The sequence below is a fragment of the Apodemus sylvaticus genome, chromosome 2 (genome assembly GCF_947179515.1).
Source record: "Apodemus sylvaticus chromosome 2, mApoSyl1.1, whole genome shotgun sequence".
Taxonomy (NCBI): Eukaryota; Metazoa; Chordata; class Mammalia; order Rodentia; family Muridae; genus Apodemus; species Apodemus sylvaticus.
In genome coordinates this window covers 18,854,839-18,879,904 of record NC_067473.1, presented here as the reverse complement: position 1 = coordinate 18,879,904, position 25,066 = coordinate 18,854,839, and the positions used below count along the sequence as shown (strand labels likewise).

Here is a 25,066-nt window from a genome sequence, read left to right as displayed (position 1 = left end):
AAACGAGGATACACAATCGGCTCCGGTACTGTAAAGTGTCCAAATCGAAATCCTGGAGTGGTCAAAGCAGGCTGATGGTTTTTAAGACGCCAAATTCGAGTCTGTCTACAGAAACGAGCTTTAGCTACTATGTGCACGGTGCAGCCGCTAATTGCCAAGAAGCAGAGAACTGCGTTGCGGCGGAGACCCGCGCCTGGGTAGGAGGACCCGCACGCCTGTAAATAAAGCTCTGCAGCCGAGGCGGCGCCTCTGCCCGTGGGATTGGCTGCCTGAGTCGTGACGCGGTCTGGGCGGGCCCGACCGGTTTGCGACAGTGGCCGCGGGTCCCGGACCGGAGAGCCCAGGGGGGGGACTCGCCGCTCGGCGCCGGGGTCCCGCCGGTTCTGGGGGGGCCACGGCTCGGGGTCGCGGCCGGCCGCTGCCAGGATCCGCCGCGCGCGCGGCGCGGGACGCCAAGGTCTGGCTTGCGGGCGCAGCCGGGGCTGCGGGGGAGCACGGGGACGGGACGCGGAGCGGGCGGCTGCGGAGCTCTCAGCCGAGCTCGGGTGGTGTGCGGGGGCGCTCGGCCCGCAACTTCACTCCTGTCGCCCGGCCGCGCGGGGGACTCGCGCCAGGCAAACTTTCTCCCCGCGGAACCCCGGCGGAGATCGGGGGCGGCGGGCACGGGCGCGGGCGGGGCGGCGGCCAAGCGCTGTTTGTTTCCTTTCACTTCCCGCGGCAGCCGCGGCTGGAGATGAGGACGGCGGGGCTGGGGCGGAGCAGCCCGGGCCCCCGGGAGTGACTGTCGCCCCGTCGGGATTTCCCGCCTCCCCTCCCCGCCCCCTCCCAGGGCCCCGGGCCATGCGTGCGCCGTGAGGGGCGGGCGTCCGGACTTCGCGAGCTGATGCGGACTCGCTTTTGAGCGGCTGGGGACGAGCGGAGCAGCCCCAAAATGGAGGACTTTGCCACCAGGACCTACGGGACCAGCGGCCTGGATAACAGACCTCTGTTCGGGGAGACGTCTGCCAAGGTGAGTGCGGGAGTGGGCCCCGGGCCAGAGAGAGAAGCCCGCCTCCCTCCATCCCACTGGCTCCTTGCAGCGGGCCTGGATGATGGTACTTGGAAGTGGTAAGAGCTGGTCCTGCAAATCCCGCCTCCCTCTTGGGATGTTTGCCCTGCACTCGAGTGGAAAAAAGTTCAGAAAGTTCTAGGCAGTTTGTGGGAAGTCCTTTGGGAGAGTGCGGAAATCCCACTGTGGAGGGAGAGTCCTGCGAAGGTTGCATAAGCGCACTCACTTTTCAGCTACACACTTCAGGTGTGCGTCCAGAGCTTCAGTGGTTTCAGGAGTTGTACTCAGAGCCCCCGGTTGCTTCTGATGATTGCTTAACTAGAGTTCTTAAAGGGAACGAGGACGTGAAGCAGTTCCGTGAAGGTGGATGTTGGCCACAATCCCAGGAGGTGATCAGAGGCTCCCAGCCCTCAGACAAAGGCACTACATAAATCCTTTAAAAGTCTAAGTTTTCAAGAAGCTTGATTAGATAGAGCCTCTGGCCAGCAGTCGACAAAAGCCTTTCTCTGTACTTAGCATTGACTTCCTGGGAAATCTGAGTAAGATTAACCTGCGGTTCCTCCCTCCCCGCAACCCCCCCCCCCCCTACACACACACACACACACTTGTCTTGGGGACAGTCAAGAAACTCTGTACTCAGCATTAAACTTTCTCAAGTCTGGGCAAGATTAACCTGCAGTCCTGCCTCCCGCCCCCCACCCCCACCGACTTGTAAATGACATTGGTGACCTCTGACCCCTGATAAGAGCAGTAAGCCTTTGAAAAGTTGCTGTGCTATTGAAGAGCTGGATTTCTTACCTTGTGGGAATAGCTTGTAAGGAGCCCACTCAGGGAATTTCTCCACCTGGCAGTCATGGGTAATCCCAAATTTGAAAGCTGCCAGCCTAGCATGAAGATGACTTATTCTTAAATTCCACGTAGATTTTGATTTATCTTGGGGGTGCTTTAATAAGACATTTCAAGATGGATGTCCAGATTCTTGTAATTTCACATAATCTCAGCTCACTATGCTGGGGAGCTCGAGTTCAGTAATGTTCCTCCTGTTAATGCAGACATTACTGAGCGATCCTGTCTGTCCGTTTGGTCCTGGGTGCTAAAGGAGAGTTGTCAGGCATGGGAGATCTGTGCATAATGTGGAGATTCTGGTGGATATGTCCTGTGTCACAGCACTGGGGGGGGAGGCATGTGTTTTGGGTACAAAGATGAAACTGGTTTCATTTATATGAAAAGCTTGTCTAACTGTCCACAAATCAGGCGCTGTCTCCTGCACAGAACTTTCTGAGCACTGATGGGGAGTCTGGGTGATTCAGACTTTAACTTCGTAGGCCCTGTAATCCAGTAGCACTGGGCTTCCCAGTGGGCCTGCTGACTGATACAGACCCTGAAGCCGGTGGGCTGGCTGAGGTATCTCTCTCACTGTGTTAGTTTCAGCACTTGGGAGGCTCGGGTGGGAGGATCACGTGATCTCAGATGTTCAAGATGAACCTGAGGTACACCGTGCAGTCTCCACCCCAAACCAAAACCAGAAGCCTTGAAAGCAAAATAGCAACCCCTCCCCCCCAAAAAATATGTAGATATTGAGAAATAATTGATGTTATTGGCCAGCCAACTGCCTACTGCTTGTAAGTTTCCTACCATCCATCATCCATTTGAAACCCATCCAAGGACATCAGTATCCAAATATATCTCTGTTCATGACACACCAGAGTTCAAGTGTATGATTATAATGCCCTGCACTACTAAGGCAGCTTCAGAGCACTGTAGCTCTGGTCACATAAGGGAAACGTTAAGAATGATATATAATTATAAGTTTGCTACAACTTGCCCTGTGAGGTGGACGGGGCCCTTACATCTAAATTCCATGGAATGGAGAAAGGAAAGGGATGGATGGGTTGATGTGGGGCAAAGCATGTTTCCAATAAATTGAGATGCCTAATCAGGAGAAGCATCTGCCGTTGTTTACAGCAAGAGGTTTATATGTAGGCCTGAGTGGGGCAAGGAGCAGGAGTGAAATCTGTCAGTGATAGGACAGATTTCAGTCTAGCTATTCCCTTGGATGGGAGGAACCACTGGAGCTGGGGGGTCTTGCGAATTCTGAGGCATCAATCTCTCTCTCCTCTCTCCTCTCTCTTGTATGTGGACGGCACTGGCTTACTTCCCAGGGAACTAGACACAGTAGCTACCTAAGGTGGAAACTTGGTAAAAGGGAACTGCTGTTTGTTTAGCAGAGAAACTCTAGGACAGGGGAAAGCCCACTCTGTAATGACAAAGTCTCAGAGCTTTTAGTGATCTCATTTCTCCAGAACAACCAACATGGTACAGGCTCTCGGTTGTAGGTGTAATCTCTTCATTCCTAAGGTTGAGCACTGAGGCCCAGACAGAGGGGCGTCTGACGGTTTGTGTTTCTCCAGCGCTAGGCAACAGGCTGGGCACTCAGCCTTCCTTGTTTGATCATCAGAGGCCTTTCTAAGACAGATGTTTTTATGTCTGTTGTACCGCTGAGAAGGTGAACTCCACAATATTACTTGTCCAGCGACACGGACAGTTCTCTGGCAGCATTTTGCCAGTTTCATTTGGTGTGCTGAACAGCAAACTAAACTGCTCAGTCTTGTAGCCCATGTTCTCACTTGTCGCCTCTTCCCAGGAAGGTTAGGGTGACGGGTTGCCCCAGCTCAGGTGGTGAGTCCTGCGTGAGGGGTGACAGAAGGGACGGTGGTCGTATTTTGTCAGAAACTTTATCTCATTGATAACATTTGAAAATGTTATCGGTCTTGGTCAGAATATCAGAATTTATTTTCACTTTCTTAAGCCATTTCTTCCCAGCAAGGAGGCAGGAAGATTGCTGTGAGCTGGTGGGAGTCAGCCCTGGCTCCATAGTTGCAGGCCAGTCTGAGATGGAGTGTGAAACCCTGCTTCCAACGGAACTAAAAACCAAAAGCCTTCGTTTTGTTGTTGTTTTGTTGTTTTTCGAGACAGGGTTTCTCTGTGCAGCCCTGGCTGTCCTGGAACTCACTCTGTAGACTAGGCTGGCCTCGAACTCAGAAATCTGCCTGCCTCTGCCTCCCAAGTGCTGGGATTTTTTTTTTGGGGGGGGGCTGGTTTTCGAGACAGGGTTTCTCTGTGTAGACCTGGCTTTCCTGGAACTCACTCTGTAGACTAGGCTGGCCTTGAACTCAGAAATCCGCCTGCCTCTGCCTCCCAAGTGCTGGGATTAAAGGCATGCACCACCACTGCCTAGCACCAAAAGCCTTCTTAAGTTCTGTTCTACTGTGCATTTCTTTCAGGTGGAAACCAAGCATGTCGGAGAGAAAAATAATGACTGTCAGATTCTTTTCTATGGCCATGTTGTAGCTTTCATAGCTTCTAAAACAGGGCTACCCATATGTGGACCACAAGTGCAGGGGCTATATGCTCGCCTAGCAGGCATAAGACTCCAGGTTTCATTCACAACACTCGCTACTCCTACCCCAACTCCAACCACCAAACTAACCAACCCCAACTAGCCAAAACACCCAGTGTAGACTTTAGCTCTGCGGTGAGCGTTTCAGAAGCTCAATGGCTGGGTTTTCTCTTTGATGCTAGTTGATGAGGGTGGGTGGGTAGTACTTTTAACTACTTTTGGTAAGTCGATTTATGGTGGACCCTTCTTCCCTGCTGCAGTGTGAACTAAAACCTGGAGGTAGTCCCTCTGTCTAGTCCTTGTTTTTAGAAAAACACCCGTCTCTGCGGTAGGAGGGGGTCCAGTTGCCCAGGCTTGGGTGTCATCATTTCTTGACTCCGTAATAACTCACTAGGTATCTTAAATCAGTTTCAGTTGTCTAGGCCGTGTGGATCTGGGTGTGAAGAGGGACAGTGGAAGAGAGCCAAACATTTCCCCACAGCTCATAATGCAGATGGGCAGAGCACTATCGCTTCCCTTGGCTCGGGATGTGATGAGACCTGGTTTCTAGAAAATGTGTTTCAGTGATGGTGACCGATCACAAAGGATGAAGTTACTCTAAGAAGAGCAGTGACATTCTGTTACTGGAATGTGAGGCTGGGGAGTTGCTGCAGTGGGCTCCAGAGCAGATGGGAAAGGGAAGGGAGGCTTTCTGCTGAATGCAGTGGACTCTGAGGCTCTTGATACTAATTCTAAGAGGAAGATGCTCTTCCTATGTTCCTCAGTAAATATGCAAGCCGAGAGAAGGGGCGGAACCAAGATGTCTTTCATTACCTGCAGTGTCCTAGTCAAGTTGTTAGAACTGGGAGTGTTCAAATGGAAGAGGAGAAGTGGAAGATGCTCTTTATGTGATTATTTTTAGCCCCTTTTAATTAATTAATTAATTTGCTGATTTAAGGACAAAGCTGTGGCTAAGGTCTCTGTGTCTTTGCTGCCTTCTCTTTTACACCGCCCCCCCCCCCCCCCCACACACACACACAAGGCTGCTCTCCGAGCAGCAAAAGCTTCTAGTTTCTCTTGACAGCCTAATTTCAGTGATACCGTGAGCACAGCTCTGTCCCCTCAAAGGAGCTACTGTTGTCTTCTCATCTAGCCTGCCGAATCACGTTCCCTTCTTGTGCCAAAGTTGCGGTTCTGGACAGATAGATGCAGCGACCTCTCTCTTTCTACTCTAAGTTTTCTTCCTCCTGTCTCAAGATCAGTGGACTTGGGATCGATGAGGGTGGGCCTTGGCAGTCACCAGATATTTGGAAAGCTCTGTAGAAGACATCTGGAGAGAGGTGAGATGCTCTAGTCGCACCTGGCTCCATGCTGGCTCTGTCAGGGTCAGTGGTCTTGTATTTTTATGCTAATTCTATTCTCTGGTGAATCTTCTCCCCACCTTAACTTTTCAAATAAAGTCTAGAGCCAGTGATTGGGCCGCCGTAGGAAGGAAGATGAAACTGGACCGTTTTTGCGGTGAGAAGGTAGGGAGGAGGAGAGAAGGCTGACAGTGGAGGAGGCAGGTGGAGAATAAAGAGAAGCACGTGTGTGTTTCTCCCCTCCCCCAAGTCTGCGGATTGAAGCCAGACTTGTGCGGCAAGTGCTTTTCCCTCACAGAACCATTTCCCCGGCCTTGTAGCTAAGAGCCGCGTGATTTTTGTGGTCTTCCTGTAGTGCTGCTCCTCTCCCACAAACCGGAATCTTGTTCAGTCAGCCTTACTTTGTACTTTGGAACCTTACAGCCATGCCCTGTCTTTGCTTTCTTCCAACAAACCTGGCTGTCAAGGGGGCGGCCTGGCACTGGTCTGTGTGCTGTGAGGAACTTGGGTAGATGTGGCTGCTTCTAGAGCATGTGCTCCCTAAACTCTTGACTCTTCCTGTGTGTGGCTTTTAAAAATATGAAGGCTTAGCTGATGTGAGGGATTCACATCACCCCAACATGACCTGTTTGCTTGGGAGATTCTAAAACAACAGACCACAAAGGCTTCTGTTGAGAAACGTGGGTACACTGGCTGCCCAAACAGGAAGTGGTGTTTTAAACTCTCAGGCAATTCAATTACTGTGTGTCTTCCTGTTGAGGTATATATAGCAGAGGCCAGTATTAAATGGGTGTATAATACAGTATTGTGTAAGAAACAAACTGAGCCTGTCCTCCTGGAAGCTCCCATTCACGTTAACTGTCCCCTGGGAGGACGGGACCTTTGCTCAGGGTTGTAATTGCCTGCTTCTCATGAACTGAATAATTATTTTTCTTCTATAGATATGGTAATAATATTTTCTGAGCTCAGATGGTTGACAGATTTGAGTGGTCCTTACGGGAAGGAAAATGAATTAAACATTGTTGGCTGCTTTAGAAATTGGGGCTAAGCAAGGAGAAGTCAGCTCGGCTGCCACTAAGCTCTGAGGAGTCTCATCCCTCCTTAAAGACTTCCCATTAGACATGGCCGCCATTGAGTAAAAACTATCCTGTTGTGAGGACTTTTATTTCCTAATCTTTATAGCAACCCAGCAATCTGTACACAACTGGAAAAGCATATCTTAAAAGTTAAGTGACTTATCCAAACCTACCAGTCGCTACATGGTACAAGGGAAGGTTTGTGAGTCAGGTCTGTCATGCCCCTGCCTCAGCATCTGTTCAGTTTGCCGTTCTGAAGCTTGAGTGCACATCTTTGTGTGCTTCTGTGGTTACTGATGATAGTTGTTTTCCTCCCCTTAAACATGTAGACCGTGTTTGTGCTCTATTTTTACTTTAGTTTCCGTAAATGGTGCTTCAGTGAACACACTCTATTTCAGGTACATTTTTATCTGTGAGGAGAATCTGGTAGGATGAATGTACAAAAATATTCATAACCTGAAGATGCTGCAAACTGTGAATATGGTGAAATAACAGGAAAGTAACAAATGTCTGAATTAAGTTGATCAAAAAGAAGAGGGGATTTTGTATTCAGATTCATGTGTGGTGATGAAAAATGTGTGAAATTGTCAGGAGGCAGGGTCTTGACATAGCCCTGGCTGTTGTCTACTGTGTAGACCAGGCTGACCTCAAACTCACAGAAATCAGCCTACCTCTGCCTCCTGGGATTAAAGGAATGTGCCACCATGCTGGTGGCCACCTGCACTCTTGAGACTCCTCTCCATGCATTGTCTGTATTTATGGTTCTGTTCAGAGTTCACTGTTCCCTTGGGAGGTCTCAAGACGGTTGTCCCAATCAATGGGCAGAGCGCACTGTTCACTAGAGTCGGGCAGTGAGGCAAGAAGTCTCATTTTCCACTCATGTCTCTCTGGTTGTTTCTGGTGACCATATGAGGGGAATATCCCATTTAGGCAGAGCCATACAGCTCAGAAGAAACAAACCAACAACCCACAGACAGGGTGTGAGTTTTCTTACTTCATTAAGCAAAAGGAAACTTCCCAATGTTTCATTTCTTCTCAGGGTTTGTTTTTGTTTTGTTTTGTTTTGCCTCTCAGGGCTCTCTTACCCAGCCTTTCAAAGAGCTTGTATGACCTGAAGTTTTCCACTGTGATTGGAAGAAAAGCAAGGTCATTTCTGAAAATCTGTCTCTAACTTATAGTGTGAAAATCCGTAAGTTTGGGAAGCTAGGATGCGTCTCCAGTTCTTACTGCCTCACTTAAGGAGAGCAGTGGGAAGGAAGTCTGCCTAGTGGGCTTTGCACATTAGCACATTGCTTTGCTCCCTTATAGGAGTACCCAGGACTCAGAGACAGATGTGGGCTAAGACGCCAAGAACTGCGAGATGCTGTATTACCCTCTCATGGTTGGAGTTCTCAAGAACACCGGGTCAGACTTCTGAGTCTTGACCTGGAAGTGAAGTCCTCAACCACATCCCAGAAAATAGGCTTTCTCACATGCCTTTTCCCATGGATCATATGTGCCGAAAGGAAGACAGAATGTACTTTTTCCTTGGTTACCATTGCCTTTTTAGGTTCTACTTGGCCTTGTTGCTTTTAGTACATTGGTGCCTCTGGAACAAACGGCTACCTGGTATGTAAATTCAGAACAGAAATTAATTTTCTCACTGTTTTAAGAGGTTGGGAAGTTTCATAGATTCAGTCTATTATCAGCAGCATTAGTATCAGGTGGGGGCTGCTTTCAAGATGACGATATGCTGCTGTGCCTGGGGGACACTGATGCTTTGTTCTCAATATAGCAGAATGGAATGACAAGAGAAGGCTTTGGGATGTGCTGATCCCATGCAAGAGGGTACCCCCCCCCCACCTTTGTGTATTAATCACTTCCCAAAGATGCTCCCTTCCTCTCTATATAAATATTTTTTCTAGACAAGGTTTTAATTGATAGCCCTGATTGTTCTGGAACTCACTCTGTAGAGCAAGTTGTCCATGGATTCAGTGAGATACCAGCCTCTGCCTTCTAAGTGGTGGGATTAAAGGCATGTGCCTCTGTCTTGGTTAGGGTTTTGTTGCTGTGAAGAGACACCATGACCAAGGCAACTATTGTAAAGGAAACCATTTAATTGGGGCTGGCTTCCAGTTTCATAGATTCAGTCTATTATCATATTGATGGGAAGCCTGGCATCATGTAGGCAGACATGGTACTGGAGGAGTCGAGAGTTTCACATCTTGATCCGTAGGTCGCAAGGAGACTGCAGTTCCACACTGGGCAGAGCTGAGCATAGTCCCTCACAGTCCCGCCCACAGTGACGCACTTCCTCCAACAAGGCCACACCTCATAGTAGTGCCACTCCTCCTTTGCCAAGCATTCAAACACATGAATCTATGGGGCCAAACCTATTCAAACCACCACAGCCACCATGCCTGGCTCCAAAGAGGTCATTTTTGTTTCATTTTTTGGCCAATGCTGCATAGATTTATTGGCAACGCCTGTCTCTAATTCTTGTATATTTCCTTGCTTTTCCTTAAAAAAGGGCTTCTCACCTTTCACACTGCAGTGATTCCTCATTGCCTCCATAGTTAGGAACCTCCTGGTCACTCTTTTTTTTTTTTAATTTAATTTAATTTTTTTATTTACATTGCAAATGATTTCCCCTTTTCTGGGTCCCCACTCCCTGCAAGTCCCATAAGCCCTCTTCCGTCCCCCTATTCTTCCACCCACCCCTTCCCACTTCCCTGTTCTGGAATTCCCCTATACTCTTGCACTGAGTCTTTCCAGAACCAGGAGCCACTCCTCCATTCTTTTTGGACATCATTTAATTTGTGGATTATACCTTGGGTATTCAAAGTTTCTAGGCTAATATCCACTTATCAGTGAGTACATACCATGATTGATCTTTTGAGACTGGCTTACCTCACTTAGTATGATATTCTCCAGCTCCATCCATTTGTCTAAGAATTTTATGAATTCATTGTTTCTAATGGCTGAATAGTACTCCATTGTGTAAATATACCACATTTTTTGTATCCATTCCTCCGTTGAAGGACATCTAGGTTCTTTCCAGCTTCTGGCTACTACAAATAGGGCTGCTATGAACATAGTGGAGCATGTGTCCTTATTGCATGCTGAAGAATCCTCTGGATATATGCCCAGTAGTGGTATAACAGGGTCCTCAGGAAGTGACATACCCAGTTTTCTGAGGAACCACCAGACTGATTTCCAGAGTGGTTGCACCATCTTGCAATCCCACCAGCAGTGGAGGAGTGTTCCTCTTTCTCCACATCCTTGCCAACACCTGCTGTCTCCTGAGTTTTTGACCTTACCCATTCTGACTGGTGTGAGGTGAAATCTCAGGGTTGTTTTGATCTGCATTTCCCTAATGATAAATGATGTTGAACATTTCTTAAAAGGTGTTTCTCAGCTCTCCGAAGTTCTTCATGTGAAAATTCTGTTTAGCTCCGTACCCCACTTTTTAATGGGGTTATTTGGATCTCTGGGTTTTACTTTCTTGAGTTCTTTGTATATATTAGATATCAGCCCTCTGTCGTATTTAGGCTTGGTGAAGATTCTTTCCCAGTCTGTTGGTTGACGTTTTGTCCTTTTGACGGTATCCTTTGCCTTACAGAAACTTTGTAGTTTTATGAGGTCCCATTTGTCAATTCTTGATCTTAGAGCATAAGCTATTGGTGTTCTATTCAGGAACTTTTCCCCTGTGCCCATGTCCTCAAGGGTCTTCCCCAGTTTTTTTTTTTTTTTTTCAATTAGTTTCAGTGTGTCAGGTTTTATGTGGAGGTCCTTGATCCATTTGGAGTTGAGCTTGGTACAAGGAGATAAGAATGGATCGATACGCATTCTTCTGCATGCTGACCTCCAATTGAACCAGCACCATTTGTTGAAAAGACTATCTTTTTTCCATTGGATGCTGGAAAAACTTTCCATGCACGTGGATTGGCAGGATTAATATAGTTAAAATGGCCATCTTGCCAAAGGCAGTCTACAGATTCAATGCTATTCCCATAAAAATCCCAAACCAGTTCTTAGAGCTAGAAAGAGCAATTCTCAAATTCAGCTGGAATAACAAAAAACCCAGGATAGCTAAAACTATTCTCAACATTAAAAGAACTTCTGGGGGATTCAATATCCCAGACTTTAAACTCTACTACAGAGCAATAGTGATAAAAACTGCATGGTATTGGTACAATATCAGGCAAGCAGATCAATGGAATAGGATTGAAGACCCAGAAAAGAACCAACACACCTATGGTCACTTGGCCTCCTGGTCACTCTTATCTACTGTTTTCTATTCTCAGTCAATAGAAAGGACGGAAAGTGAAAGCTTAAAGTCTGAGCAGGAAGCGTGGTAGAAGGAGGTCTTCGGGTGCTGGAGGGACTTGAGATTCTGTGGCTAGTGGTACTCCTCATTGAGAACCAGTGACTCAAGGTGCAAACAGGGATGGCGGACTGCGGAAAGGCATGGATGGGTACAGGAGGGACAGCAATGCAGGCTACTTGGAGATCCTCTTTAGGATGGAATGGAGACCAGGCACTCCTTTCTCCCTGCTCAGCGTTTGTTTTGTGGGGGTGACTAAGGATATAACAGTGAACCCAAGGAGAGAGAGCGTTCCCAGCCACTTTCTGGAGAGGTCAGAAGCAGTCAACTCACAAGACCAGTGAAACATAGCAAGGGACTAGCTGAGGCTAGGAAACACGAATCGGTAGTAAACCTCATTTCTTTTACATCTTGATAATTCTGGGTACTATTGGCAGAGGAACACGGTAAAATATAACAAAGTCGCTGTGAACATTGGCAGCACTCACGGGTTCATGGCTTGATAGGAAAGGTGCTCTTCTGGGAGGATGATGGTACAAACTTAGAAAGTATACAATTGGACTGGGCTTCTATTATATGAAGTGGCTCAAAGTCTGAAAATAAAAGCCACTTTAGCCTCACCACCCCCAGCACTGACGTGTAGAGGAAGAGATGAGTCGTTTTAAGATACTCAGAATTATCCGGAGCTAGGCTTAGTGTCAGTCCCCAGTTGCTGTTGGGGGTTTTTAGACCACATGGCACAGGGCCAGATTTCTCAAGACACTTCCTCCAGGGAATCTTCTGTGCGTTTCTGAAGTTGCTAACCCCACACTTAGTCTGCAAGGGAGGTCCACAAGTCACAGCTTTGGTGTAGCAGTTTGGCTATGCTCTGGCTAATGAATGTGGTCCAGTTTGGGGGAGAGAAGGTGAAAGACTAGGAAAGAAGGATTTGGCATAGCGCTTAGTTGAGATGAGGAAGTGAAGTTGGTATTACTGAAAAGTGTCTTAAGTTGGCTTGGAAAACAACATGTCCAGCCTGGCCAAGTCCTGCCTTGTTCAGTCTAGGATTAGTACACAGGGGTGTGAACTGTTTGGGGGAGGTTTGGAATTGCCATGTGGAATTTGGAAGTGTCTCTTGTCTCCAAGAGATGCTGGGACTGCTGTTTCTTGAAGTTCTTGAGTGAAGGTTGGGCAGGACCAAGTCACAGATGGTGCTGTTCTGCTACATGGCTATCCCTCAAGTATAGAAGCCAGTGGCCCTGTACAAATCAGAGATGAGCTCCCTCTGCTGGTGAAAAGCTTTAAGGAAAATGCTGTTGGCCACTTGTGGTTTAATTTTCTAGATACCAAGTGTGCCAAAGGAGAGTCCACCTATCCCACTCTTAACTGCCAGCCTTACGACCAACACACAGGTAGTGTGTCTTACTCTGATGTAGTAAGTGTAAAATGGGTGATCTTTGGAGGTCTTGAAGTGGGAATCTCTCTCCTGAGGGATGATATCCAGAAAGGATATTGAAGTTGAAGAGGAGCCAGGTGGTGGCGGCGGCGCACGCCTGTAATCCCAGCACTTGGGAGGCAGAGGCAGGTGGATTTCTGAGTTCGAGGCTAGCCTGGTCTACAGAGTGAGTTCCAGGACAGCCAGGGCTATACAGAGAAACCCTGTCTCGAAAAAACCAAATTAAAAAAAAAAAAAGTTGAAGAGGATGTTTGAAATTGAAGAGATGTTGAGTTTAGCTCCGGATGAGGAATAGTCAAATTGGGAGCAGTTTCTCAACCATCTCACCTCCCAATTCACAGTTCACTGTTTTGTGAGTGTACCTATCATATCTTTAGCTTATTTTATGGACCAGTATGAGAAGTGATTGTGTATGGAAAAACTGCATCTTTCTATGCAATGTCAAGGACAAATTCTGCCTAGAGGCAGAAGTTTGCCTCATTTGATGCTCCAGTTTACGCACTTTGACTGCCGAGTCTCAGAAGTGTCCTATCTTTGAGAGATGCCTAAAGTTATGTACAGTAATATGTCCTTCTTAGTTAAGTACTAACCATACACTGTGGCTACACCTCCCCCTTTGAGGAGCAACAGTAAAATGAGCAGAACCTCACAGAGCTGTGTGTACCGTAGATGTTGTTAACCCCAGCCACCCCTCCTCCGGACTTGAGAAGTTCCACCTTCCTACTTAAAGGCAGCACTCTGGCTGACAGCTCACTGTGTAGCTGAAGGCTGACAGCGGGGTTGGCTACACCAGAGAGCATGGGCACTGTGTAGTGTCAGTACCTTGAAAAGGATGGTTTAGATCTTATGTAGGATGGAGCTAAACATGATTATATTATGCTACTCAGAATAATGCATAGTTTAAGACAGATACATTGTTTATTTTTGGTATTTCCCTTTTGGATTTCTGACCCACAGGTAACTTGGAAGCCTCATTGAAGAACAGACATGAATTTAAATCAGAAATTACCTCATAGGCAATTTCACCCATAAATTCTCTTACCTCTTCCTACTTTTCTCAAAACTCTTAGAGTTTCACCTTCATCTATTTATTGTTGCATGGCTTTTTGTTTTGCACAAAATGTACTTTCAGAGTAGGGACATAAGTTGCTGTGGAGATGGAAGGCTGAACATGATGCTTGTGAGCATTCTAAACTCTACAGATAGCAACAGAGTGTTTCCCAAGAGTGGGTGATACCTGCCGGTGTCGATGTGTACCCTTCTAACTGTGCTGGACAATGACTGGCCAGGCAAGATTGGGGACTTTTTAAGTTACAAGGTGACTAGTCCTATCTGACCCCAAGTGTAGTCTGAAACAAATTCAGAGTTGTAAATTGTTGAAACTATCATTCAGTTCATTTTACTCTTATCAAACAAAATGGGGTTACAGGATCCACTTGGGGTCACATAGTGGCAGAGTAATCTAAGAACTAGAATAACAACAACACAAAAACCTTGGAGGTACAGAATAGTTTCTGGGAAAAATAACACTAGCTGCAGACAGAAAAACTTAAGTTTTAGTTTCTCTTATAAATGACAAAGTTTAAATCCAACACTTGTCTCCATATACTATTTAGTTCCAGTTGGAGCACACTCTTGCCTTCAATGACCATTGATACCTTAATCCAATCATCAGTTCTTTAATTTGGAGATTGGCTAGAATAGCCTGCGGAACCCTGGGATATAATCTTTGTCCCAACAAAGGATATCTACCCTAAGCTCTGAACTATCAAAGTGGTTTGCTCAAGACTCATACCAGATCTTTGAAAAAATATTTTGACTCAACAGATCTTAAAAAAGAGAGAGAGAGACTTGATTTTTGCATTTAAACAGGCTCTTGGGGGAGACTAATGCAGCTGGCTCATACACCGTACTGGAGTGACCAGGTCTGCACACAGCACTGGAAGTGAGCAACTTCTAATGAACTCTGTGGATCTCCTGACCTGGATTTATGGTTCAGCAGCAGGAGACCCGAGGGCAAGGCACTGGCTGGGAGGAAGGAAGCAAACATTGTTGAGCATTTCTGCTGCATCTTGAACAGCTGACCTCAGGAACAACGGACAGAGCTGCTGCCCTTTGGCAGAGTAACTGTTGATTCAGGAAATTCTGTCCAGTGACTATCTAGAGGGCGGGCCGGGGAATATCTTACCTCGGTGCGTTTTCATTACATGATCCCAACAGCTATGCTACTGTAATAGGCTAACAGGACATGCTAATAGGCTTTGTGAGGTGCCATCTGTCCACTCACAGCAGTAGTGGCTTTTAGGATATGCTGTCTAGCAATGAATGTGAAGCTTTGTATGGGCATGTAGGCCTGACAGTCTTGTTTCTTTAACTTAGAACAATAGACCTGAGGCACTTTGATTTTCCTGAGCCTCTTTTTCCATGTGCAGATCATACTGCATTTTTAACCATGTATATATGTATGTATGCATGCATGAATGCACACATTGGAGGCCAGAGGTTGATATTCCATGGTTTCCCTCACCATTCTCCATCAGTTTTTGAGATAAGGTCTTTTAATTCAGCTACTCTGACTGGCCACTGAGCTCTACAGACCCATTTGTCTCTATACCTCATCTAACTCTAGGGGAGGACTTACAGATGCACATTGCTATGCCTAGCAAAACACAACAAAAAGCAACAAAACTGTGTGTGCTGTGTATGACCAGAGGCCAGGAGAGGGTGTCAGATCCCCTGGAGCTACAGTTACAAGTGTGAACTACTTGAGAACCAAACTTGCTGGAAACCAAACTTGGGCCCAACTCTCCAGGCCTCAGGTTCAGCTTTTTAGGTGAATGCTGGGGATGAGGCCAGACTCGGGCCCTGGCTTGTGTGTAAGGCACGTTACCAAGCAAGTCTCCCCACTCCTCTCGTCCCTACTTTTAGAAGACATGTCTGGTCAGCTGGCTCTTAATCAGTTTTGATTTTTTCCCCTCTCTTTATTTTGGTGGACAAGGTGCTGTGACATTTGGAAACTAGGGTTTATTTTGGTTCTTATACACCTGTTAGTTACAGAGCTGTTAGGATATAGTAAATTTCTGCAAATCTCTTGAGAGCAGTATTCTCAGAATACAACTGAAGGTTTCACAGACTTGCCCAGGTTTTATCCTTATAAACACATATACATTAGTCATGTGTGGAAGGAAGTTAAGTGACTAATAAATTGGGCCCAAGTCTCTGTACTAAGAAACAGTCTTAATTTTGGTGGGTTGTATTAAGCTCTGTTGAGTGAGTTTTTAGTGAAGTTAGGGTATATTCTCACATCGACCAGGCATACCCCAAACTTAATATACTTCCAGCTTTGCCTGCCGCTTTGTTTTTCCAAAGCACAGAACTTGACATTTTAGTTTGTTGCTGTTTCCATACCCTCTTTCAGTAGATACTAAAACAACCTTTCAAGGGCCAAAGTGGTATGACATCTGCCTAGCATCATGCACAAGGCCTTGGCTGGAAGACCAGTAGCCCCTGCTCCATAAATATAAATTCATGTCAGTATTGCCTTCTCACAAATAACTTGTTCTCAATGGCCCTGAAGTACTGTTTCTTAAGTTTTAAGTCCCAGCTTTGTTGTCTATTTATTTCCCCCTATGAGGATGGGGGTGTTGAGATCAAACCTAGGGTCGTGTACATGCCAGGGAAGTGCTGTACTACTGAGCCCGACAACTCTTGCCCCCGTTATGTAATCTTGTTTTTTTTGTTGTTGTTTTTCCGAGACAGGGTTTCTCTGTATAGCCCTAGCTGTCCTGGAACTCACTCTGTAGACCAGGCTGGCCTTGAATTTAGAAATCCGCCTGCCTCTGCCTCCCAGAGTGCTGGGATTACAGGCGTGAGCCACCACCGCCCAGCCCTGTTCTGTAATCTTATAAATAACTTACCAACCTTATTACTTTGTAACATAGTTAAGTTTGGTTTCAGAATTTGTTCTAATTTTTGTCAAGTACTTTAAAACCACACTGAGCCTGCATTTACCTTCACCTGTAAAATTTAGGTTATTCCGACTTTAGGTAGTTTTTATAGAAGTGGCAGTATTAGGGATGAAAATTATAAGTCTTTGGATAATAATTACTAGACTGAGTTGGGGAAGGGAGCCACAGGACTACCCTCCCCCCCCAGCCACTCTGGTCCTTTCTAACAGCAGTGTTGCAGTGTTTGAGGCATCACCCCCCCCATATACTCCTCATGCTAGGAATCCCTACCAGCGCATGCGCTCCTCAGCTGCCTTCATTGTTCATTGCCCAGAACCATTTCCACATTCCTATTACCACAGCTTTATCTGAAGATGTCAAAGGGCCAACTCTTGGTCTCTTCATTATACACGACTGGTTCCAGCTTCCATTCTGGCAGCAGCCAAATCCAAGTCATCTGCCTTACAAACTCTTGTCTCTTTCAGGACCGAATCATCAATTTAGTTGTTGGCAGCTTAACCACCTTGTTGATTCTAGTAAGTATTTTGTTTTGTTTTGCCACATTTGTTCTGTCAGTAGTTTTGAGACCTTTTAGTATCAATTCTCCCCAAACCAAAGGCTTTTAAAGAGGGTACAAATGTAGAATATATAGCAGTCATAGTAAAAAGTAAATCAGTCAACCAGTTTGTCATTGTCACCTGCTTAGTAAATCTGTAAAAGAGGTAGTGACGATAACCGATTCCTCTATCAGTGATCACCCCCTCTCCCATTTCTATTAGTACCTTACTCAAGCCAGGAAGTTTTAAAATTCTGTATAGCACATTAGAATAAGTGTGATACACATTCTATATAGGTCTATCAGACTAAAAAGCTAGTTTCTAAAGTCTAACGAACAAGGATTAAGTTTGTCAAGAGAACAAACCTTAGTTTGTCCATTGCTTTTTAATACAAGGTAGAAACAAAATGAGGATCAGAAACCTATTGTCCCATAAAACCAAGCCAACCAGCTTTGCACTTATTCGGTTATTGCTTTTTTTCTAATTTTAATTTTCCATAGCATTTTAGCAGTGTTGAAAACAAATAGATATTAACAGTTTATATCTGAGTGTGTGTGCCCCACAACATTTTGGGGGTAGTTTTGATAAAATGGAATACCTTTTAAGGTTGCATGTCATCCTAGTGCTGGGGTCATCCTAATCTCTTTATTGTTCCAATTTTAGTGTATGTTCTGCTGAAATGAGAGCACTGTTCACTTGGTAGGAATTTATAATACCAAGATAATCAGGTTAATCTTGGGAATGGGATTTATTGTTAATGTTGGTTGGTTGTTTTGAGACTTGTTTTTGCCTTATTTTATACTTGCTGAAAAAGTTAGAAAGAAGTGTTAAATGACTTGAAGATGATTTAGGATGTAAGAAGTATTACCTTGCCCCCCCCACCCCAGTCTAAGCACACCTTGGACCACCCAAGGCCTTACATGTTTCTCTCCACACAGGTAACACTCATCAGTGCTTTTGTGTTCCCTCAACTACCTCCCAAACCACTGAATATATTTTTTGCTGTCTGCATCTCTTTGAGTAGTATTACTGCCTGCATACTTGTGAGTACGATATAGAATTTAAATGTTTGTAGTGCTTACCTGGTAGAGCGTAGACAGATTGCTAGTTCCCGGGTCTATAGAATAGGGCACCGCTCCTTTAATCCCCCTAAATTTGCTTCCAATAATTACACATGGGCCTTTGTTGATTTGTGATCTTCCCAGAATATAGACAGTTAACATCACATTTGTCAGGAAACAGAGAGACCCTCTGTGTACCAACCAACCCTCCCCTCTCCCAGAGGTTGCTTCTTCTCTGTTATTTAGATCAACTGTTCAGTTTGTCTTTCACCTTATGAAACAGTCAAACTTTGGTATGGGGTTGTGGCTCAGTGAGAGAGATGGTCTAATCTGCAAAAGGTTTGACCTCTAACACCATTTAAAAAAGCAAAACTTTTTTTTCTTAAAAAAAAAAAAATCTTCAAATTGTTTGAAACCTACATAGGTTTTAAGCGCAACACTTGAGTAGAGCTAGTCCTACATTGACTCTTTGAAGTTTTCTTGTCTCCTATGTTTTATAGCCCTGAGTAACCAAGGTTGACATAAATTATGTATTTCCTTATGTAAGCCCTCTTACATACTGAATCTGAATAAGTTACATAAATCTTAGTGCCTTTCATTCTAGTAATTAAAATATACTAAAAATGTATCCAGATACATATTCTCGTCTAGCTTGATTACTATACTACTTTGACATTAGAACCCAGTAAATAACAAACAGGAATACATATGATCTTGGACCATGGAAACACTCGTTAGCACTAAAGAATTAATCTGAAGACTATCTAAGGACAATACATTCTAACACTGTCCACATAAAAGAAGCATTAACTGTATTTAACACTGTAACAGTTGGTCATTACTTAAAATTTTATTTGATTCTTCTTTTAGATCTACTGGTATCGACAAGGAGACTTAGAACCGAAATTTAGAAATCTAATTTACTATATCTTATTTTCTATCATCATGTTATGTATATGTGCGAACTTGTACTTCCATGATGTGGGAAGGTGAGGCTGCAGAGATGAAATACTTACCGGGACTCTTGGAAACCTTTGTGAATTTAACTGCTGCAAAAAAGTGTGCTGAAGAATTGTCTACTGAAGTCTGGTACATGATTCTTTTTCATGTTAACTGTAAATCTGAATCCCCTCGTGCAAGGGAGCTGTATCATAGATCTCTGCTTTCCTTTAAAAAGCTGAATCATTCCATCCCTCAACCAGCAAAGAACTTTCACTTTTGAACTTTTTTTTTTTTTTTACAATTTAATTGCATGGCTCAAAATCTTGCATTTTAAGACAAATACTCTTTTATTTCTGTTAAACTGAATATACAATTATTGTTCCCTAGGCAACCAACTTTTGCTTATTACTACTGTTTCACATTAATAAACATGGTGAAAAGACAACTTTGATTGTGAAGATCTAATTACAATAATAAATAAAATAATTTATACAAGTTTCTTTTTTTTTTTTTTGGACTTTTCTATAAGGATCATTAAAGCCCTACAGGCTAGTTTTGGCTTTACCTTAGGAATGACTCTTGATTTGTTTTCTTTTGATACAGAAGCAAACTTTGTTTTTTAACAGTGCCTGAGGGAGAAGCTATACTGTACCCCACAGGTAATGCACTAAGTGAACAGGATACTCTAATGCCCTCAACTATCTTCTGGGCAATTTATATAATAAAACATATAATAAAAAGTCATGGTTATCAGACATGGGCAACATTACCTTTCCCCTCATTTAATTTCACTTCAAAGTGCTAACTGTAAACTAATGACTGGTTTCTGATGAGGGTTGATAACTGCTTTGTTACCACTTTAACCACGTTCCCTTTAAAAGTTAAAAATCAAAGCTCTGTAGTGAATTTTGACTCTGTAATGCTTTGCTCTTTACCCTACCTCAGTTCGCTCCCACTGCCAGCAATGGGCTAACCATCACACCCACTTCCCATGATCTCGTATTTGGATGCTGGTCGTGTCATAAACTCCTAAGTTTGTCTTTCTTAAAGTCACTGCTAAAGTCAGCTGGACCATGTTGATGATATAACCTGAATTACAACCAGACCAGCCTGAGTCTGGACAGAGCTCGGGATTTAACTGCAGAGATGAGTACTACTGCTTATATTTAAACCATAGTAGTTAAGCTTTGGTGATATAAGTAGCTGCAGTGACTGCAACTCCCTCTTGACACAAAACTTAACAAGTCTGGGCAATTCATACTTCCTCTCCTCCATCATAACACACTGTTATAAAATTGGACCTCAGATGACCTACTTAAAAGGAGGTAAAAAGAAACAGCAGCAACAGTGCGCATGGCTTAAGCTCACAGCTGCACAAGCCAGAAGAACGACAAACCAAGCTCTTGGGGTGGCTCCTTTCTCTGGAGACAGTGTGGTCACAATGTGGCCTCTTCAAGTACCTGTTTCTAATAATCTAGTGACAGTGTACTAAGTCCTCAACGTCCTTTGAGTCTTCAGAAACAGGACTGCCCAAAGATGATCCAATTATATTTGATTCTTCCTGATGATGTTGGAATATGGGATCTGTAATGAGTTAAGTTAAAATAAAGTTAGTATTAAATATATGTTACTGGGTCTCTATTCAGTCCAATATTTTACCGAAGTGTAGGATTTAGCCAACAAGAGAACACTGATAGATTAAGAGAAAATTAGATGGCTGGCATAGAACAACTGTCTGATCTCTTTCCCCCCCCCCCCCCCTTTAATATTCATCAGGCTCATGATTAAGTCTTAGGAGTACCTGTTAGTGTTGTCAAAGGCAAGACAGATTCAGTATCTATAACATCAGATGCCTGGATAAAGCCATGTGGTGAAGGAACGATAAGTATTGTTTCATCATCAATTGTCTGATGAACTTGGTGTACTATGGTGGGAGACTCTAAATCCTACATAATATTTTAAAAGAGAAAAAAAGAGAGAGAGAAACTGATTTACATTCCCCGAGTAGGTTCATGTTTGGTAGTACTTAGCTCTCAAGTATATTCCATCTTAAAATTAGAACATAAAGGTTAAAACCTTAGAGAAAAGAATTACGTTGCACTGTGGGATATATGTAATTCCTAAAATCTGTTACTCATAATACCCAGAGGTGATCCAGGAGTCGATGCCAACGTCCCCGCCTCTCAATTTGTTGCCTGTAGAGAGGGGACACTTTTGCAAGGTGTCTCTGCCTGCTTTGTGCCAGCAACAAGAACTCATTCACTGAGAGTTCTTTTGTGCTTAAACTCTGAATCAAAAGAAAAAAGGAAGGTCCTAGAGTAACTGTTCTCAACAGCTTTGGGGTTGAATAATCAGATATTTACACTCCAGTTCATGACAGTAGCCAACAATTTTATATATCGGCATCACTGTATCATGATAGTCTTGTTGTTGAGAATCACTATACTATAGAGTATCTCTCCTTTTAAATACCCTTGAAACTCAAGGCAAAAGAAGCTACAATCTTCTACACAGCTTACCTCAGTAACATAAGCACTGGCTAAGTCAGAAGGCGGTTCTTCCTGTTTAAGGTCAGTATCGGTAATTTCTTCCTCTGTTCTGACCATGACACTATTCATCAGTTCTGTGCTATTTTGGTCACTGAATTTAGACACATGAGCATTGTTAAATGATGGTTGTATAGTCATCTTAGGCCGAGGAATTTCGTCTGGGAAAGTGTCTGCTTCTAGTGCATCTGGCGGCTCAGGAAAATCAGATGAATGAAGATCACTATCAACTGTCAGTTCTGCTTGGGATAGTGAAGAAGTGATGTCCTCTGTAGCAACAGTTTGAATGATGACTCTTGGTGTGTGACACTGTACTGTGACATTATCGCTTGTGTTCAACAAATGTTCTGGCTGTAACACATCAAAGGAAACTATCAATGGCAAAATGACGAAGAACTGACCGTCTGTCTCCCTTTCCCATACCTTTCACCTCTGCAGCTGCTTTGTCACTTCTCTACCTGTGTTTGTGACCCCTGAGTCCCTTCCTCTTGTACATTTCCTACTTGAATGGTATCACTCTTTGTTAAAGAAACAGTGGAGATTACAGGTGTACCCAGGGAAGAACTGCATGCAAGATACTGTACCAAGGACAAGTAATATGAAATACTCTGATACCCAAACTACTTTACATGTTTATCAAGTATTAAGCAATAAAGCACTCAAAAATAATTATATAACATACGGATAAAGCATGAACAATGATCTGTTCAGGAGAAGCAGGAGCAGCAGCTGCCAGGGTTACTGTGGGACTTGTGGTCAGTGTTAGGGGAAGGCCTTGACTTGAGCTTGTTTGAAGAAGGTAGGTGCCTGGAGTACCAGTGGGCTGTAAATGGAAAGACTAAAGAAGAAAAAGAGATTTAGCACAGGTACAAAAGCCTATAGATTAACTCTACATCTATATTTAACAAGACTGACTTGAATTTAGTAGCTAGTAACTGCACTTGCCAATCATGAAGGTACAAATGATAAAGTGAATACTCTTTATTATGTAAACTGTCTGCAACCATCTGAGATATAATGAATAGAGAATTTACTCTTGTCTTTTGCTCCCATGCATTTCTATGTTCTGGTTTCAACTAAGTATCAATACAGTAGATTCAGGAGCCACTGTGGGCAATGAAGGAACTCAGTATTCAATCATCTATTTAAACTTTTTGCTGTAGTTAAAAAAAACTAAACCAAACCAAACCAAACCAACTCTTTAAGGTGAGCAAGATGTCTTAGTGGGTTAAGGCATTTACCACCAAACTGGAGTTTGATTTCCCAGGATCCACAAAGTACAGCAGACTCTTGTAAGTTATCGTTTGAACTCCATCATCATTAAGGCATGTGCCCCCTGCCCCCAAGATGCGTCAACTATAGCTAACTTTTTGAAAAGTTATACTAGCAGTGCTTATTTACTTGAATGTTTTTATAATGCAAGGAAATACTCAATCAGGAAAATGAAGATGCTACTTGAAAAGATGGTTAATGTTCTATGTATGGGTGTTTTGCCTGCTGTTTGTGCGCCAAATACATTCCTGGTACTCATCATGTTAAAAAAGGGGTGTTAAATCTCACCTCAGAACTGAAATTACAGATGGTAATGGTGAGCTCTCGTGTAGGTGCTGGGAACAGAACTTGGGTCCTTTGGAAGAATAGCTAGGGCTCACTCTGGTGAGCAATTTCTCTAGCCCTAGACAGACTCTTAAACACTTTTGTATAACCTCCTAGGTAAAACCTTTAACACAACACCCAATGCACATGTATATTTTTCCCTTTTAACTCCTCCCCCTAAGTAACAATAAGCAAGTTCCGTTTCTGTCACTGTTACATATTCCCACTGTGAGACCACTTAAGTCAGAGATGAAATGAGAAAGTACAGACACTCTGGTGACCATCCAGGGAGCTAGCAAAAGGTACTGACGAAATTACTGTATTAATATCTAATTCTTTAAAATCAATCTTGAGACAACATGAATAGTGTTTACATTTTCTTAATAAAATAGAGGGAACTCTAGGCTTGCTTTAAGGAGGAAGACGGGAACTGGGGCTTTTGTTTTTTAGATTTTCATTGCCCCTAAAAGAAACCTTGTACACTTAAATTATGACCTCTTTTCTCCCAGCTAGAGACAACCAAAATTTACTTCAATCATATCCAGATGTATATTTGGAGAATTTCAAATAAGTGAGAACCACAGAGATTTTCTTTCACTTGTGGAGCTACATGTAGATAAATCCCTTGTTAAACCAAAAGTGTATTTTTAAGATCCAGACCCACTTGAAGATCAAGTTGGTACACTATGGATGAGTGTTTATCAGTAAATGTGTGGCTGACTGAAGCTGCAGCTTCTGCTCCTACCCAGCAGAGTAATCACACTGCTCACCCAAAATTGGAAATTGAGCATTCCTGTATGAGTTCTTATGTCCACAGATACTTTCCTTTATCTTAGATTTGATCATTTGATAGCAAGAGTGAAGTGTGCAAATGCATATGTAGGCCAGAGGCCATAGGAGTCTTCCTCAGTCACTCTTACTGAAATGGAGCTCCCTGTCATGGCTAGACTGACTGAAATCCACCAATGGTGAAATTACAGGTACATATGTGCTGCCATGCCCAGGTTTTTACATCAGTGTTGGCAATCTAAGGTCCTTATGCTTACACAGCCATCTCCCCGAGATCCTGATAAATGTTTCACATTTTTACAAATAACAAGGTTTATTAACTAACCAGGAACTAGGAATTTTGTATGCAGTGGTTAGTGTTAACTGCTTGCTCAACATACTCATCATGCAAACTGTTCATGAAGGTTCCACCAGCTCTCAGTAACCAGTCTGACCTAAGAGTCAGCACAGAGTTGAACTACTGTCACTTTGGGATGTAAAACAACGTTGGTTTATGTTCACATGGAGATGAAGTAGCATGACAATGACATAGAAGTGGACATCTCATTTATGTCTAGACTGTCTGTCTGGTATCAGAATTCTAATTTCACAATAACAGTTCTATTAAAGATACCTGATCTTTGTTTTGCATAAGAACAGCCAATAACTATTATCTCAAGTATTACTCACTGGAAGAATCTCAAATGTTTGTAGTGTTCCACTGTTTAGTGTTATTGTTTCTGAGTCAACAGAAGCAGCAGGGGAGTCTGTTGAAGCTGTAGTAAGAACAAGGACAATAATAAAATGCTTTGTGAAGTTTCTCAAATGGATTCAGCTGTCATGAGGGAAATCTCAAAATGAATAATTTGCCTGTAAACCTACAGTTACATGATGGACTTAACTGGGATGGCACAAAGGTCAGACACACACAATAGCTAACTTTAGCCCACTGCCAGCTTTAGTAACAGTCATGCCTACCATATACTTTAAAGTATGCTTTCATACTTTCTAGAGAGCAATAGTAACACCATAAGCCTCATAAAG

At 43.8% G+C, this 25,066-nt stretch overlaps 2 protein-coding genes and 1 non-coding gene across 7 annotated transcripts in view; 1 reads left to right on the top strand and 2 right to left on the bottom strand.

Annotated features, from left to right (window-relative positions):
- The first annotated feature begins 293 nt into the window (after positions 1-293).
- Positions 294-19,607, top strand: Tmem243 (transmembrane protein 243). Of its 2 annotated transcripts, XM_052173137.1 has the most exons (5): positions 294-457; positions 830-1,009; positions 17,038-17,088; positions 18,048-18,152; positions 19,041-19,607. In XM_052173137.1, the coding sequence occupies exons 2-5, from the start codon at positions 932-934 to the stop codon at positions 19,161-19,163; spliced, it is 357 nt and encodes a 118-aa protein (XP_052029097.1). In that variant the 5' UTR covers positions 294-457; positions 830-931; the 3' UTR covers positions 19,164-19,607. The 2 variants fall into 2 exon arrangements, with proteins under 2 accessions (XP_052029097.1, XP_052029098.1); XM_052173138.1 differs by lacking the exon at positions 294-457 and having other exon boundaries at positions 530-1,009.
- On the bottom strand, positions 17,693-17,796 carry LOC127679478 (U6 spliceosomal RNA). Its single transcript, XR_007976787.1, has one exon. It is a non-coding gene; the product is annotated as a U6 spliceosomal RNA (small nuclear RNA).
- Positions 19,395-25,066, bottom strand: part of Dmtf1 (cyclin D binding myb like transcription factor 1) — a 40,297-nt gene continuing 34,625 nt past the window's right edge. For all 4 annotated transcript variants that reach the window (XM_052173134.1, XM_052173135.1, XM_052173133.1 and 1 more), the window contains 5 exons: positions 24,713-24,798; positions 22,341-22,496; positions 21,632-22,009; positions 20,914-21,058; positions 19,395-20,696 (listed from right to left, as the gene is read on the bottom strand). In XM_052173134.1, coding sequence (XP_052029094.1) covers positions 20,587-20,696; positions 20,914-21,058; positions 21,632-22,009; positions 22,341-22,496; positions 24,713-24,798 — 875 coding nt within the window. In that variant the 3' untranslated portion in view covers positions 19,395-20,586. The remainder of the gene's footprint in view (positions 20,697-20,913; positions 21,059-21,631; positions 22,010-22,340; positions 22,497-24,712; positions 24,799-25,066) is intronic.

Bases quoted from the DNA above. Each gene is read 5' to 3' on its own strand.
- Tmem243 (XM_052173137.1), top strand. From the start codon at position 932: ATGGAGGACTTTGCCACCAGGACCTACGGGACCAGCGGCCTGGATAAC. The intron at 17,089-18,047 runs GTAAGTATTTTG...CTCTCCACACAG, and splicing joins TAACCACCTTGTTGATTCTA to GTAACACTCATCAGTGCTTT. The intron at 18,153-19,040 runs GTGAGTACGATA...TTCTTCTTTTAG, and splicing joins GTATTACTGCCTGCATACTT to ATCTACTGGTATCGACAAGG.